Below are 17,594 nucleotides of genomic sequence, written 5' to 3' on the forward strand. Positions count from 1 at the left end.
TACTACCAGGATGGGGGGGGCGCAAAGTGGGGTAGGGAAAATGGAGCTCCACCCCAGAGCACCCAATTTGCACTGAAAGATGTTGAAAGAAAATGCGTGATAGTAAAAATTTCGGTAGCCCTTCACTGGGCAGGGTGGAATAAAAATGAAATGAAACTATGAGAAGCTTCTCAAGATTTAGGAGAGGATCAGAGAAGGGTAAGATTTCCAGGCAGGGTTTTTTATCTCCTTGGACACAGTGAAGTGTTGAATTGGGGGGGGGGGGGTTTCTAAGAATGGCCTCTCTAGAATTTATCAAAGACAGGTGTGTATCAACCGGTATAAATAAAGCTTTTATTATGATGAAGTTCTGAAATGAATGTGATAGATCTACTTCCTGCAGAAAAGAGGAAATTGGGAGGGATAAGGCAAAAAGAGGAGGTTTATTCCACTTTCCATTTGTTTTCACAATTCTTTCTTACATAGAAACATACAAGACTGACGGCAGAAAAAGACCTCATGGTCCATCTAGTCTGCCCTTATACTATTTCCTGTATTTTATCTTACAATGGATATATGTTTATCCCAGGCATGTTTAAATTCAGTTACTGTGGATTTACCAACCACGTCTGCTGGAAGTTTGTTCCAAGGATCTACTACTCTTTCAGTAAAATAATATTTTCTCATGTTGCCTTTGATAATCCCCCCAACTAACTTCAGATTGTGTCCCCTTGTTCTTGTGTTCACTTTCCTATTAAAAACACTTCCCTCCTGAACCTTATTTAACCCTTTAACATATTTAAATGTTTCGATCATGTCCCCACTTTTCCTTCTGTCCTCCAGACTATACAGATTGAGTTCATTAAGTCTTTCCTGATAGGTTTTATGCTTAAGACCTTCCACCATTCTTGTAGCCCGTCTTTGGACCCGTTCAATTTTGTCAATATCTTTTTGTAGGTGAGGTCTCCAGAACTGAACACAGTACTCCAAATGTGGTCTCACCAGCGCTCTATCTTTTTTTGTATTATTACAGATTGACCTGACTGAACATCTGAAAATTGGGGTCTTGGATTCCTAGGTAAACAGAATGTTTGCCCTTTGTAATATGAAACTTACGGGAACCATAATTTTCTCTTTTCTCGTGCAATTGTAACCCATCTTATTTACAGCAGTTCATTTAGTGACTATTTGACTTTAGATTGGTGTAGAAAAAAAACTGACATGTTCTTCATGCTTAAGACTCAATTATGGCAATAAGTTGAGGACTACTTGTGTAGTCCATAAGGAATTGTAGAGGTGATGAGCTGTAAGAGTTCCTGACAATCTTCTATATTGATGGTGGTGAACCTATGGCATGGGTGTCACAAGTGGCACACGGAGCCATAACAGTGGGCACGCGACCTCAGGTCTGATGCACATCTGCATGCTGGGTAGCTGATTTTCAGACCTTCTAGGCCCACTGGGAGTTGGGAAACAGGATGTTTCCAGCCTTTGGAGGGGTAGGGGAGGCCATTTTCACCCTTCCTAGACTCCTAGAATGGCTCTGGACCTTGGGGAGAGTAAAAAAAATGGGCCTTCCTGTTCAACCGGAAGTTGGCAAACGGGCCATTTTCTGCCAATGGAGGGCCTCCGGGTGGGGATGGGGAAGGCCCTTTTCACCCTCCTAGAAAGGCTCTGCAGCCTGGGTAGAACAAAAAACAGGTGTGCCATTGTGTGTTGGGAGTGGTGGAGGTCACATGCGCATATGCAGGGGAGTGCATGGAAGAGGTGTGGGCACACATATGCGTGACCCCTGTACTCCCCCCCCCCCTTTTGACATGTGAACCAAAAAAGGTTCACCATCACTGTTCTGTATGGTGTATTGATTTCTTATTCTTTTTTAAAAAAATCTACAGCTGAATGTCAGGTTCATCCTGGACAAAAAATGAAGTCTTTTCTTAAAAACCTGTAGCTGAAGTAGCCTGCAGTGCTGCACTCTAACCACTGCACCACCTGGCTCTTTTATTTTATCCTTGTTCTTTATGCTGTGCTGTGCTCCTAAATAGAAATTCTTTAGTTTCCTTCTTCCCAATTCAGTTGACAGATGAATCAGTTTATGGAATGGTACCTATAAGCAGTGTTCCCTCTAATTTTTTTGGGGGGTGGGCGGAAAAGTATAGTGTCTGAGCGGCAGTCCCTTCGGGACTGGGCGGCACAGAAATAATAAATAAATAAACAAAGAAACAAATAAAAAACCCACCCTGTTTTGCCTCAGAGAATTTCAAAATAAAATACTGTACTGTGTGTCTATAACAGTGAGCTCATAATAGCGCAACTCTATCAATATCAAAATGCCACTTAAATAGTTGAGCTAGTTTCAAACTAGATTTTGATTTTCTTCTCTCTGCCTTACTCCCATTCTTTTTCTTTCTCTTTTCCTTCCTCTCTTTTTTCTATCTGTTTCTCTCTCTTCCTCTCTCTCTCCTTCCCTCTCACTCTTTCCCTCTTGGCTTCTGGGCAGGTTTTGAAAACTCTGAGTTGATGATGATTTTTAAGTGAGCGATTGCTCACTGCTCAGCTTAGAGGGAACTATGCCTATAAGTCAGACCAAATATGGCCTTTTCTCTTACCGAGGGAGCAGAGCAGAGCACTTCAAACTCTCCATTAAGAAGATTGCTTAATGTTCTTCCTCTTCCTCTCCCCCCCTCTCTTTCTCTTTTTAAACCCTTCAGTACCATGTCAACGGGCAGAGTCCGAATGAAGAAAAAGGTCACTGCTATAGATCAAGCATCCGATAATCTTCCGTTGAGAAGTTCCGGCAGACAGGTACTGTATGTCTTTCTCAATATATAAATGAAATGGCAATGGCAATTACCGGGAAATCTTTACATTCTGCTCTACTACTATCCAGCTGTTGGGAAAATGAAGGCTCGTTGTAAATTCAGAACACTGAGTTCATAAGGTTGTACGTTGCTTAGATAGCAACATGTATGCAAAGCAATCCTTTGCTGCTGACCACTATCTGCCAAATAAATAGCCTAGGAACAATTATGCAATGGATGGAGGAGGCAAGATAAATTATTTCATCTCCCCCTTGGCATTAGATACAATAAAATAGATGTTGTTATCTTTATTGTCATTTTTCACTGTGCGCACACTAAGAAACATTAAAAATGAAATTCTGTTGCCTACTTTCCACAAGAAAGTATATATCTACCGATACACATACATAATATACATATTTGTATTTTTGCTGTATGCATATGTATACATAGATAAACTCTCTCTGTCTCTCTCTCTCACATGCACACACACACAAACAAACACAAACACATCGCTGACCATTTTGAATACATAGCAGAAAGAGGTAATATATTGGATTCTGTTTTGGCTCAAATATTTGAACAGAGCTTTAAGTACCTGAGACTCCTATTAAGGTTATTTCTTCAAAGTATATCTGCATTGAAACCTAAGCATTTGAATCTAAGTTGCCCCTATTGTGTGATGCTATTTAAAAAATTAAGCTTCTTTTCAGTGGGAATATTGAAGCAGTTTACAGCATTACAGGATATCTAGCCCACTTCCTCCATTAAAACAAATAGCAATTATAGCTGCAGACTGGGCTGTTTCCTATCTGGAATACTGTCAATGAAGATTCTCTTGAAAAGAAATTAAACAGGGGAGGAAAAGGCAGGGAGAAGCCTCTGTAGGGCCTCTCTAGGAATCTCCTGGGAGGAAACAGGACCAGAAAAGGTGGGGAGAAGCCTCCGTGGGGCCTCTCTAGGAATCTCCTGGGAGGAAACAGCCTTCACCCTCCCTGTGGTTTCCCCAATCGCACACATTATTTGCTTTTACATAGATTCCTATGGGAAAAATTGCTTCTTCTTACAAACTTTTCTACTTAAGAACCTGGTCACGGAATGAATTAAGTTTGTAAGTAGAGGTACCACTGTACTGTTTGTAGTCATCTGGTCATTAGACTCGTTAGGTCTCTGGAAATCATTGGGGACAGGTGGGGATTTACCTAAGGGTCACCTGAATCAAAGTGCAAATGGGTGTGGAACCTTCTGCTGAAAGGACTATGTAGTAGAGTAGGGCTCCCCAACCTGTGGACCACAACCCACTATTGGGCTGCTGCCTGTTGGCCACAGGGTTGCATGAGTAGTGGGCCGGTTTGTGTGTGCAAAGCCTCACTTGCACAAGTGTCACTGGCACTTGCAGCCATATTTGTGTAGTCCCACGTGTGTGCATGTGCCTGCCCCTCCCACAAAACCATCCCCTATTTTCCCCCTCTTCCCCCCCACTCTGGGCCACCAACCCGGAAAGATTGGAGAATTCTGTTGCAAGCAAGAAAGAGATGAAATGAGAAGTGGAACATTTTTCAAGGAAAAAATCCCCACTGAAGTCAAATTGCCTTTTGACGTTTGTGACATCTGGAATACTGCTTTTTTTTTGGGGGGGGGGGGGGGGGGGCCTTGGCTCCTTTTTTCCTCTGAGAACTAGTTATGATTTTTTGGATCATTAGGCTACTGTTTATTGTTGCTTTACTCAAAGTAAGACATACCATATACACAACATCAACAAGTCTTGAAAGTTTTTTTTGTTCAATATTTCTTCTGTGCCCAACCACTCATGCAGCATTTCCATATGAATACAGATGGTTGCAAGTGGGGATGTAGAAGTAATCAAAGATTGTCATTCAGAAGTGGGTTCCAGTTCTACTGGTTTGAAACCAGTAGAACTGGTTTGGGACCAGTTCTATGGAACTAGTAGCAACTTGGCGGCCTGGGTTGTTGGAAATGACAGTGACTCAGGCCTGCCACGCCCCCCCCCCAATCGGCTCTCTCGGCGGCACCAATCTTGTTTTTTGCTTCTCTACATGTTCAGAAGCTATAATTTTAGCACTGTGTACGTGCACCCACAAAGCACATGTGTAGTGCATCACTGAGCAATCCACCCCTGCTGTTATCGTGTGTGGTGGTACACAGACAGGGCAACCAGCGACTGGTTAGGTCCCACAGAGTTGGCCTTCTCCGGGTCCTGTCGACTAAACAATGTCGTTTGGCGGGACCCAGGAGAAGAGCCTTCTCTGTGGCGGCCCCGACCCTCTGGAACCAGCTGCCCCCGGAGATTAGAACTGCCCCCACCCTCCTTGTCTTTTGTAAAGTTCTTAAGACCCATCTCTGCCGTCAGGCATGGGGGAACTGAGACATCTCCCCCGGGCCTATACAGTTTATACATGGTATGTTTGCTTTTAATAATGAGTTTTTTAGCTTTTTTTAAATTATTAGATTTGTTCTTACATTGTTCTTGTTATTGTTGTGAGCCACCCCGAGTCTACGGAGAGGAGCGGCCTACAAATCTAATAATAATAATAATAATAATAATAATAATAATAATAATTATTATTATTATTATTATTAATTATATTTGTATGCCGCCCCTCTCCGTAGACTCGGGGCGGCTTACAGCAATGATAAAAACAATATATAGTGACAAATCTAATAGTTAGAATCTAAAATAACAATAATACATTTAAAAAGTCTAAAAAAACCAAGAAACCCCAATATATGAAAACATACATACAATCATATCATACACAAAAAACTACATAGGCAGGGGGAGATGTTTCAGTTCCCCCACGCTTAACGACAGGTGGGTTTTAAGAGGCTAATGCCTCTTTAATCACAAAATTATCTTTTGTCGCATTAGGTGAGGAGAAAGGCAACAGAGGCCCCCGAGGAAGATGAAGAAATATCAGAGAAGAAATATCGGAAATGTGAAAAAGCCGGGTGTACTGCAACTTGCCCAGTCTGCTTTGCTAGTGCTGCCGAAAGGTTTGGGTTTATTCATTTATTTATTATTATTATTTGTAAAATTTATTGCCCATTCAGCTTATTTTGGGAATAACCTTACACAGCTTACTTTATTAAAAAGATGTACAAAACCTAGATGATATAAATGAAATACAGTCGTACCTCTACTTAAGAACTTAATTCGTTCCGTGACCAGGTTCTTCAGTAGAAAGGTTTGTAAGTAGAAGCAATTTTTCCCATAGGAATCAATGTAAAAGCAAATAATGCATGCAAACCCATTAGGAAAGAAATAAAAGCTCGGAATTTAGGTGGGAGGAAGAAGAGGAAGAAGAGGAAGAGGACAGTCGCTGCCAAAGGAAGAAGGTGAGGTGAGGGGAATCAAAAAAATCCCAAACTTTGTTTTAAAAAAAGAGGGACTCTGAGGCAGCGAGGAAGAGCACGCGCCTCCCATATACCCAGTGCGAGGCTGCCTCCTATATACTGTGCCAGAGAGAGAAACCCATGGGGAATGGCAGGAAACTGGCCGGGCCTTCGTGCTGCTCTCAAATTTCCTGGGAAATTTTTCTTAAGTAGAAAATGGTTCTTAAGAAGAAGCAAAAAAATCTTGAACACCCGATTCTTATCTAGAAAAGTTCTTAAGTAGAGGTGTTCTTAGGTAGAGGTACCACTGTACTATAAAGTTCTGAGTTACTGAGCCCTAAGAACAAAAATGGAGAGGGGGGGGGTAGGATGAAAAGGGGGCAATGTGAAGACTCTCAATTGGAGCTCCAAACCAACTCCCAGAGCCAGAGAGCAAGATGTTCCAGGGGGCAGGTGCAGTGGGAGAGAAGGCCTTTGTCCTGGATCCTGGCAGTCGGAATACCCTGGCAGAAGGACCCAGAGCATGCCTCTTCTGCCAGCATAGGTGGGGCAGGTCAATCCCAGTGGGATGAAACAGTCTTTCAAGTTGTCTGAACCCAGTGGTGGGCTGCTTCCAGTGTGGGCCACTCTAAAGAGTGGTTGTAAAAAAGGGGAGAAAAGGGGAGAAAAAAACAAAGTTTACTTGTCCTATATACTAAAACTAGACTGCAAAGTGTAGTTATTATACTGTGTGGTGGGTGTGGCCTGCATGTGATGGATCCTGGCCCATGGGCCGCCAGTTAGACACCCCTGCTCTAGAGCAAAGCATATCATCTTAGTAAACAGAGTTTTAAAATATTTTCTGTTTTAGGTGTGCTAAAAATGGTTATACATCAAGGTGGTATCATCTGTCCTGCGGCGAACATTTCTGTAATGAATGCTTTGATCATTACTACAGAAGGTAATCTTATTTATAAGAGTTTATACACAGTTGCACATATTCGGTAGTCATTAGCAGTTCAAAACAAGAAAATTTATAAGACTTAAAAACAGGACTGAAATCCAGCAAGTTCTGACAGGTTGAGGAGAACTGGTAACGGAAATTTTGAGTAGTTCAGAGAATTGGCAAACATCACCTCTGGCTGGCCCCAATGTGGGGAGGGAATGGGGATTTTGCAATGTCCTTCCCCCTGGAGTGGGGAGGGAATGGGGATTTTGCAATGTCCTTCCCCCTGGAGTGGGGAGGGAATGGGGATTTTGCAATATCCTTCCCCCTGGAGTGGGGAGGGAATGGGGATTTTGCAATGTCCTTCCCCCTGGAGTGGGGAGGGAATGGGGATTTTGCAATATCCTTCCCCCTGGAGTGGGGAGGGAATGGGGATTTTGCAATGTCCTTCCCCCTGGAGTGGGGAGGGAATGGGGATTTTGCAATATCCTTCCCCCTGGAGTGGGGAGGGAATGGGGATTTTGCAATATCCTTCTCCCTGGAGTGGGGAGGGAATGGAGATTTTGCAGTATCCTTCCCCTGACACGTCCACCAAGCCGGTAGGGAAAAATTTTAAATTTCACCCCTGTTTACAAAACGTCACTCCTTGGAAGTGAATCATTGAGTTTAGTGGGATCTATTCCCAGGTGAGTGAATTTTGGGATTAGTTGTTTGCTTTGCACATTTGGATTTGCTTTTTAACAATGACATTAAACATAATTGCTACATTTGTAGTACTGTTTTATCAATCAAAACATTTTAATGATTGTGAATCAGTTATTTTGCTTCTTTCTAGAATCAGGTTGGTAATACATTCAGATATAATATCAATATCAATATCAACTTTATTTGATTAGTCAATCGACCATATCAAAGCGAGAAAAAGGACCACATCGGTCGTCATAAAACTGTGATTGGTTAAAATACAATAAAATTGGCTAAAATAGAGGGGATTTGAATAAATAATAAGTTAAAATGCAGTATAATAAGCTAAAATTGAGTAGTAAAACATGAAAATATAACTCGTGCAAAGGATTATATTAAACAAATCTTAGATACTGATATAAAATATTCTTAAGTAAGTTCATCTCCTTTGCATGCCACCCCAATATGTTCTATAAAACGTATTCTCATCTGAACAGCCCTGACTATAAACTTAGCGGTTCTAGAAACTACATATATATTTGTACCCTGAAGAAAATATGATGATTGTTTATTACAGTCCCAGTGTATGATTTTGTCAAGTAGGGGCTGTAAATACTGAGGTCTTACTGAGGAATATAGTTTACAATTGAGTAGCACATGTGCGATGTCTTCTATTTCTGGTGCACCGCAAATGCATGTTCTCTCAAAATATGGTACTTGGTGGAATCGTCCATATTTGACCATAGAATTTAACTGCTCAAATCTTGCTCTAGTGAGTGCTGTTCTATGGTATTGGGTCAGACCCATTGTCAGATATTTTTCTAGTTGAAAGGCTCATTCAGATGCAGATTCTGCCACACTCCCATTAAAAAAGAGAGAGCCATAAATACTTTGAGAACATATCAATCTCCATCCTAAGAGTTTTTGAATTTAATGCAAGAATATTGGTATCTGCCCTTTACCAGAAATTTGATTTTGCAGGTGCCATTTCAAGGTGCCCTGGACAACCTGAGCATCTTATATTAGAATACTAAGATATTAATAGAAATTCTCTTTCAAAACTTTCTCCAAAGTCATATTAAAAGGCAAAATGTATTTTAGGATTTGGTCTTTTTTGCTTCTCTGGTGCTAAGTATGTATTGAATGCACCTGTTGCCAGCTCATTCACAGGTGACTTTACTAGAGCTTAATTTCATTTGCAATCTTTCTCTACATAACAAATACTTGCAACTAGAACTTGCAGGAGACCATATAGTATTCAGATATTTACTTGAATTTTAAGTACAGTATTTGGAGTTAATCATCTTCTTTAAAGCCTGGCTGTTTGTGAAAGCAACATCAAGAATTTTAAAAAGTAGAGTTTCTGACAGTCTCAAAATGGGTGAACAGTGCAGTCAGGCGGTAGGGAAAGCAAGTAGGATGCTTGGCTGCATAGCTAGAGGTATAACAAGCAGGAAGAGGGAGATTATGATCCCGCTATATAGAGCACTGATGAGACTACATTTGGAATACTGTGTTCAGTTCTGGAGACCTCACCTACAAAAGGATATTGACAAAATTGAATAGGTCCAAAGACAGGCTACAAGAATGGTGGAAGGTCTTAAGCATAAAACATATCAGGAAAGACTTAATGAACTCAATCTGTATAGTCTGGAGGACAGAAGGAAAAGGGGGGACATGATCGAAACATTTAAATATGTTAAAGGGTTAAATAAGGTCCAGGAGGGAAGTGTTTTTAATAGGAAAGTGAACACAAGAACAAGGGGACACAATCTGAAGTTAGTTGGGGGAAAGATCAAAAGCAACATGAGAAAATATTATTTTACTGAAAGAGTAGTAGATCCTTGGAACAAACTTCCAGCAGACGTGGTTGATAAATCCACAGTAACTGAATTTAAACATGCCTGGGATAAACATATATCCATCCTAAGATAAAATACAGAAAATAGTGTAAGGGCAGACTAGATGGACCATGAGGTCTTTTTCTGCCGTCAGACTTCTATGTTTCTATGTTTCATACTAGATGTTTTCCATGGTGCTTCAGTTTGTACCACAGGAACCTTCCCTTCCAAGCAGGTTGGTTCACATGGACCACAGTTACAGAGGAGAGAAAAAAAATCTGATCTACTAGGAAGTCCAGTTCTGCTGGCTGAAATTGGATACAACCCAATATTTAGTTTAGTTTAGTTGTAGTTCAAAGCCAACCCTGGATTAACCAACATAGTATTGCAATGAAATGCTGTATTTGTTAGAACCTTTGCTTAGTTTTGCCTCAGCAAGTGGAAATACCCGAGTGTCCTTGTTTGAGATCGCAAGCTAAGTAGGATCAGACCTGGTTTGCCTGGGAGATCCTCAATTACAGTCTAGAAAAGAATCAAAATAAAAAATAAAATGCCAGAAGGCAGCAATAGCAAAGTTATTTTGAAGAAAATTAAATATATACTTCTATTAAGTCAGTATTTCCCAACCTTGGCCACTTAAAGATATCTGGACTTCAACTCCCAGAATTCCCCAGCCAGCATTCGCTGGCTGGGGAATTCTGGGAGTTGAAGTCCAAATATCTTCAAGTGGCCAAGGTTGGGAAACACTGTGTTAAGTCACCAGAAATCTGTCCTGATGTGGAGATTTCCCCCCCCTGGTTACTTATGGGAAAACCCTGATTGGTGCAGTGGCCTAGAGGTAGAGTTCTAGGATTCTATCCTAGGTAGCGGAAGATATTTCTCTCTCCGGGCGCAATGAGAATATATCTGCTGAACAAAAAACTCCTCATTGATGACAGGAAGGGCATCCGCCCATTAAACACTCTGCTAGCTGCATTCAGTTGCCCAGGCTCCACCCCTGCAAGGGATTATAGAGTCATTAAAAGAAAATGATTATGATTTACAAGGATAATCCTGTTGACTATATAGTCCTATTATTTTCATTAATATTGCCCATTTAGATAAGCTACAGAAAACTTAGTCTTCTTATTCCTTAATATTCATTGTTTACTTTTTCTACTTTTGTTAGTCATAAAGATGGTTATGAAAAATACACCGCATGGAAAAGGATCTGGACCAGTAATGGAAAAAGTGAACCCAGCCCAAAAGCTTTTATGGCTGATCAACAGCTTCCTTACTGGGTAACAGCTTTTTTTGTTTATAATGATGTATCTTTCTAATAAGTAATCAAGCATTTTTCAGTTTTTTTATTCCACGTGATTGTGAGGTGTAAAGAACACTTAAATCGGAATAAATAACTCATTCAATTAATTAGAACATGTAATAGGGATTGGACAAACACTGCCCACCTACAGTACATGTATTTGGTGCCATTGTAAATACTCCGAGTGTCTTAGAGTTTTGCCATGGATATATTCTGCAAAGTTTTCATTTTAAAAAGAAACCAGAAACTACTAGATCAAAACATAGAAAAACAATACCATTACACCATATTACACATTTTCACAGTGTGAAAATGGAATACAATACTGGAAACAAGGAGGGGTACCAGCCGAAAATGTTACAATTAAAAAGATCTTGGATTGTGCAGAACTAGATAAATTGATGATAGAATTGAAGGAGAAAGAAGATTCGCAATATTAAAAAAACTTGGAATTTATTGTATGAGTGGCTTGACAGAAGGAAATAAAATAATAAACTAATCGTTAGGATATTGTTAAGATAGTAAGAACAAATAATTGTAATACATATATATATATATGTCACTTTTTTTTTTGCTGAATTTGAAAATTAAGGGAGACTAGGATAGATCTATTTTGGCCTTATTTTGGCCTCATCAGCTAGCCATACCCACTGGGACTTGAACCTGCAACCATTGCCTGCAACCAAGGTAGAGAATTGTCCTCTAGGCTACAGTATCCAATCCCTTCAGCTCTGCACCAGGGAAGGGTTACATATTTTGTGTCGAATCATACATATGTATGTATGTATGTATGTATGTATGTATGTATGTATGTATGTATTGATTATAATGATAGTAGAAATAGGTAAAAATAGTAAATATTAGTTGATATATGTACCGTAAAAAACACCTAGAGGTATAAATGTGTGAATATTTGTTGTGTTTTTGGTTTGTATTGTACATTGTTTCATTTGTTTTTTTCTTTTATGTTTTTAAAGTTTATAAATGAATAAAAATTCTTCAAATGTCACTTATTAACGTCATAGGTTCAGTGCACAAAGATGGAATGTGGGAAGTGGCGTCAATTGACAAAGGAAATTCAACTTACCTCACAAATAGCCAAAACATATCGCTGTGGCATGAAACTGAACAATTCTGCTAAGGTACCTTTCATATCCATTTGCATTTGAATAGACTGATGGCTTGGTTGTTTCTACTTCTACCTTAGCTATACAGTGCTTCTGTGAGCTTGCCTCTATGTAGATGGCAATAGAATAGATTAGACCTTGGAGGTCTTCTAGTCCAACCCCCTGCTAAGGCAGGAAACCCTACAGCACTTGAGACAAATGGTTATCCAACATCTTCTTAAAAGCTTCCAGTGTTGGAGCATTCACAACTTCTGGAGGCAAGTTTGTTCTGTCGAGCTCTCTGGTAGAATCCTCCCAAAAATGCACAGATACAATTTCAGACACACACACGTTTGTACATTCAAAACAATGTTCTTTATAATGAAAATTCACTTAAACCAAGCCCTCTTTTGGGATAGCAAAGAGCACTCATCTCCAAACAAACTGGTAATTTGTACAAGTCCCTTATCAGTTCTGTGGTACTTAGCTTGCAGCTGTGAGGCAATTCACAGTCCTTTTTTCACAAAGTGAAACACACTTTGCCCTGGTTTAGTTTCAAAACAAGGAAAAATCAGCACACAAAAGGTCAAAGTCAGTAAAGCAGTCAGGAAAAACAACGATCAGATAATCCTCCACAATGGCCAAACCCACAGGCTGCTCTTTATAGCAGCCTCACAAATTACCACAGCCCCACCCAACCACAGGTGGCCTCATTTTCTTTGATAATAATCTCTCAGTTGTTGTTGCCTATGCATCGCTCTCCGCATGCGTGGCTGTATCATTAACTCTTGTTCTGAATCCAAGGAGGAGCTAGATAATTGATCTCCTTCTGAGCTGTCTGCCACACTCTCCTCCTCCCTGTCACTCATGTCTTCTTGGTCAGAGGAGCCTTCATCATCAGATTCCACCGGGGGCAAAACAGGCCTGCAGCATGTGGATGTCTCCCCCACATCCACAGTCCTTGGGGCAGGAGCTGGGCCAGAGCTAACCACAACAAAGTTGTTCCACTGGTTAATTGTTCTAACTGTCAGGAAATTTCTCCTTAGTTCTAGCTTGCTTCTTTCCTTGATTAGTATCCATCCATTGCATCTTGTCCTGCCTTCAGGTGCTTTGGAGAATAATTTGACTCCCTCTTCTTTGTGGAAACCCCTGAGATAGTGGAACACTGAGCCGAGGTGGCGCAGCAGGTAGAGTGCTGTACTGCAGGCCACTAAAGCTGACTGCTAGATCTGCAGGTCATCACTTCAAATCTCATCACCGGCTCAAGGTTGACTCAGCCTTCCACCCTTCCGAGGTGGGTAAAATGAGGACCCCGATTGTGGGTATGCTGGATCTGTTAAAAAGTGCTATTGCTAACATGTTGTAAGCCGCCCTGAGTCTAAGGAGAAGGAGAAGGGCAGCATAAAAAGAAAATTGAATGAATGAATGAATGAATGAATGAATGAATGAATGAATCAATCAATCAATCAATCAATCCAATCAATCTATCTATCTATTCCAGGTGGAAGGTTCAGACCAGTGTGCCATGCCTGAGGATCTGGTAAGCAATGCCTGTGATATTAAGATTGATGGATTAATAGAAGTTGCAGGGTTAGCCATGAATACATGATGAGGTCAAAACAATTTAGTCCTTGACTTACAACCACAATTTAGTCCTCAACTTACAACCACAATTGAGCCTAAGAATTCTGTTGTGAAATAAGACATGTGTTAAGGGAACTCTGCACCATTTTACGACTTTTCTTGCTGCCGTTGTTAAGTGAATCACTGCAGTTGATAAGTGACTCTGGCTTCCCCATTGATTTTGCTTGTCAGAAGGTGGCCAAAGGGGGGAATTACATGACTTCGGGACATTGCGACCGTCATAAATACAAATCAGTTGCCAAGCATCTTAAATTTGATCACACGGCCAGGTTGCAAAGGTCGTTAAGTGTGAAAAACAGTCATAGGTCACATTTTTCAGTGCTATTGTAGCTTTGAACGGTCGATAAATGAACTGAGCACTGCCTGTATTTTAGAACTCATCACTTTTTGAGAATGCAGAGCTATTGAATTAAAGTGATATGGTTAAGGTTAGTACAGTGCTACCTCTACTTACGAACTTAATTAAAATCCCAGTAGCGCAAGAACGGGCGTTTCGGCTGGCAATGGAAGTCAGGAGGTGGGGCATCCCAGCGGCGGCGGCTCGGGTTCGTAAGGTGAAAATATCCCAGCGGCCGATAAGATCCCACAGAGTTGGCCTTCTCCAGGTCCCGTCGACTAAACAATGTCGTCTGCCGGGCCCCAGGGGAAGAGCCTTCTCTGTGGTGGCCCCGGCCCTCTCGAATCAACTCCCCCCGGAGATTAGAACTGCTCCCACCCTCCTTGTCTTCCATGAACTACTTAAGACCCACCTATACCGCCAGGCATGGGGGATTTGAGACATCTTTCCCCCAGGCTTATTATAATTTATGTTTGGTATGTATGTGCTGTTTGGTTTTTAATTATGATAGGGTTTTTAGTTTTTTAATATTAGATTTGTGCCATTATAATATTGTTTTTATCGTTGTTGTGAGCCGCCCCGAGTCTTCGGAGAGGGGCGGCATACAAATCTAATTATTATTATTAATAATAATAATAATAATAATAATAATTATTATTATTATTATTATTATTATTAAAATAAGTTTGGAAGAAGAGGCAAAAAAAATCTTAAATACTGGGTTCGTATCTCGAAAAGTTCTTTAGAAGAGGCGTTCGTAAGATGAGGTATCACTGTACACAATATATAATTATATACACAAATTTTTCTTCTAATGTGAAGTTTAGTCAGGATTGAGAAATAATATTGGGGATGGGGAAGAAACTTGAGTGGTCGCTAAGATTTTTATTCTTGACTTTTGCTCTGATGCTTCTTCCTAGAGAGTGGCTGAAGTTTCCGATCCTTGGTGGTATTCCATGCTTATCCTTCCTCCCCTGTTGAAGGACAGTGTGGCTGCTCCGCTACTATCTGCCTACTACCCAGACTGCGTGGGCCTAAGTCCCTCTTGTACTAGTACTCAGCGATCGGTTAGTGAATCCAGTCAGATGAAAATGGAGAACCTAAAGACTCCCCCTTCCATAGCTGGTAAGCCACAGTTTCTTCTCTGTCCTTGTTTAAATGCTCTGTATTTAGAATTGAATTATGACTGATTGGTATTATCAGCTATAGGTTCAAGCAGATCTATAACTGTCTGGTTTGGTTCTGCAACCCAACAAGACCGACACAGGATAATCAGTACTGCAGAAAAACCAATTGCTGCCAATCTGCCTTCCATTGAGGACCTGTATACTGCACGAGTCAAAAAGAGGGCGGTGAAAATATTTATTTACCTTTTGCATCCTGGACATAAACTGTTTCAACTCCTACCCTACAGAGTTCTGCACACCAAGACAACTAGACACAAGAACAGTTTTTTCTCAAAGGCCATCACTCTACTAAACAAATAATTCCCTAAACACTGTCAAACTTTTTACTAAGTCTGTACTTCTATTTCTACTAATTTTTTTCTCATAATTCCTATCACCCATTTCCTCTCACTTGACTGTAACTTGTTGTTTTTATCCTAAGATTTTTATTAATATTGATTGTTTCTTCATTGCTTATTTGACCCCTATGACAATCATTAAGTATTGTACCTCATGATTCTTGACAAATCTATCTATATATATATATTTATGTACACTGAGAGCATATGCACCAAGACAAATTCCTTGTGTGTCCAATCACACTTGGCCAATAAAGAATTCTATTGTATTCTATCTATTCTTCAAGTGATCAGTCAACACTGCCATTGTGTGTTTTCCATTCCATTTGATCTTGGTTTTTTGTGGCTATAGTTGTGAACTGGCTTAGCTTTGCCAGCTCACAGCCTATATTGGCTTCAGAAGTGTCATTGAAGAAATGTCTCAGTACCTTTACCAAATGAAAACGTATTGGTGTTCTATGGGCGATTGATTCTTTCTTGTGTTTCAGGAATGAACAAATACTTCCAGCCTTTCTATCAGCCCAACGAATGCGGCAAAGCCTTGTGTGTAAGGCCAGACGTCATGGAATTAGATGAACTCTATGAGTTCCCAGAATATTCCCGGGACCCCACCATGTACCTAGCGCTGCGGAATCTCATTCTAGCCTTATGGTACACAAACTGCAAAGTACGTTTTATGCATTCGCAAAAAGATTGATCAAGTAACCCCAGTTTAGTATTTTGATAATTTTGTGGGAGTGTGAAACTTTTCCATCCATTCCATCTTCTTCTTAGTGATTGTTCCTGGGCTCTGAAACTTCTTGAGAGGGGGACCAAGCTAATTCTAGACAGTGATGGTGACCCTATGGAATGCGTGCCACAGATGGCACCTGGAGCCATATCTTAGGGCAGGTGAGGCGCTGCCATATGTCAGCTCCAGCACACATGAGTGCGCTGGCCAGCTGATTTTATGGCTTCTTTTCAGCCATTTTTGTCCTCCCCAGGTTTCAGAAAAACCTCCTGGGGATGGTCAAAAAACATTTCTGAACTTCCAGTTGGGCTGTTTTTCATTATCCCCATGCTTCAGGAATCCAGAGGCTTCAGTGAGGCTTGTGTACATCCAAGGGGGCAGCGCAAGGGGGTTTGTGTGCATGCCTGGGGGAGTGGGGAGGATTTTGTGCATGCACAGGAGGGCATGGGTGAGCATTTGTGCACTAGTGCGCACACACACACACATTTTTGGCATGCAAGCCATAAAAGGTTCACCATCACTGCACTAGACCCAAAGGTTTTTATCTAAAAGATTTTCACTGGTTACTTTATTGATTTATTCATGAGGTTTTTATGGTGCATATATTTCTTTTAGAAAAGGAAATGCAGGATTGCAAAGTACTATTTTCTGAAGCACTCATTCAATTCTGATAATCTCACTTTATATACTCGGGCAATTTCTTAACATGAAAGCTACACCAAAACTTTCCTCAACCTGATGTCCTCCACATGTTTGGAAGCTATGATTCCTACAACTTCAAGTAACACTTTATACTTCAATAACATTTGAAGACATCAGATCTATAGTTGGTCTACTACAGAGGTCTTAGAACATGGCCACTTTTAAACTTGTGGACTTCAACTCCCAGAATTCTCCAGCCAACAAGGCTGGCTGGAGAATTCTGGGAGTTGAAGTCCACAAGTCTTACAGTTGCCAAGTTTGAGGATCCCTGGTCTACAATCTCATAGATGTGCAACCCATGGCTTACAAACTGCAAGAAATCTCCAGAATAGGTTGAACCAAGATTTTGTTTCCCAGGGAAGGGAAATGGGGATAGTAAGAGAGAAAAACAATATGCTTTAAGTCATGCATATACTTAAAGAATTGATTCAATTTCTTGAAAACATCCAGAATCAGGCTAATTTCCCCTGCTTTATAGATCCTCCTTTCTGGTCCAACATCGGTTCCATCTAGTTAGTGATGTCTTTATTATGCAGTAAAACTGTTGAATCTGTCATAAGATTTTCTTTCATCATTTTTCCGAAGTGCAGATAATTATAAGCCAGTATTTCTTGGTTGCAAGACAATTTGCTGCCTGGTTTGAATTGGACCTGCCTGGTGACT

The 17,594-nt window shown here is 40.6% G+C and overlaps 1 protein-coding gene across 1 annotated transcript in view; it reads left to right on the forward strand.

Annotated features, from left to right (window-relative positions):
• Positions 1-17,594, forward strand: part of KDM1B (lysine demethylase 1B) — a 37,111-nt gene that overhangs the window by 920 nt on the left and 18,597 nt on the right. The window contains exons 2-10 of the mRNA XM_070747334.1: positions 1,013-1,057; positions 2,691-2,784; positions 5,671-5,795; positions 6,985-7,074; positions 10,753-10,864; positions 11,913-12,029; positions 13,495-13,533; positions 14,895-15,099; positions 15,988-16,166. Of these exons, the coding sequence (XP_070603435.1) occupies positions 2,695-2,784; positions 5,671-5,795; positions 6,985-7,074; positions 10,753-10,864; positions 11,913-12,029; positions 13,495-13,533; positions 14,895-15,099; positions 15,988-16,166 (957 nt within the window). The 5' untranslated portion in view covers positions 1,013-1,057; positions 2,691-2,694. The remainder of the gene's footprint in view (positions 1-1,012; positions 1,058-2,690; positions 2,785-5,670; positions 5,796-6,984; positions 7,075-10,752; positions 10,865-11,912; positions 12,030-13,494; positions 13,534-14,894; positions 15,100-15,987; positions 16,167-17,594) is intronic.

Source organism: Erythrolamprus reginae, chromosome 3 (genome assembly GCF_031021105.1).
Source record: "Erythrolamprus reginae isolate rEryReg1 chromosome 3, rEryReg1.hap1, whole genome shotgun sequence".
NCBI classification, from domain to species: Eukaryota; Metazoa; Chordata; class Lepidosauria; order Squamata; family Dipsadidae; genus Erythrolamprus; species Erythrolamprus reginae.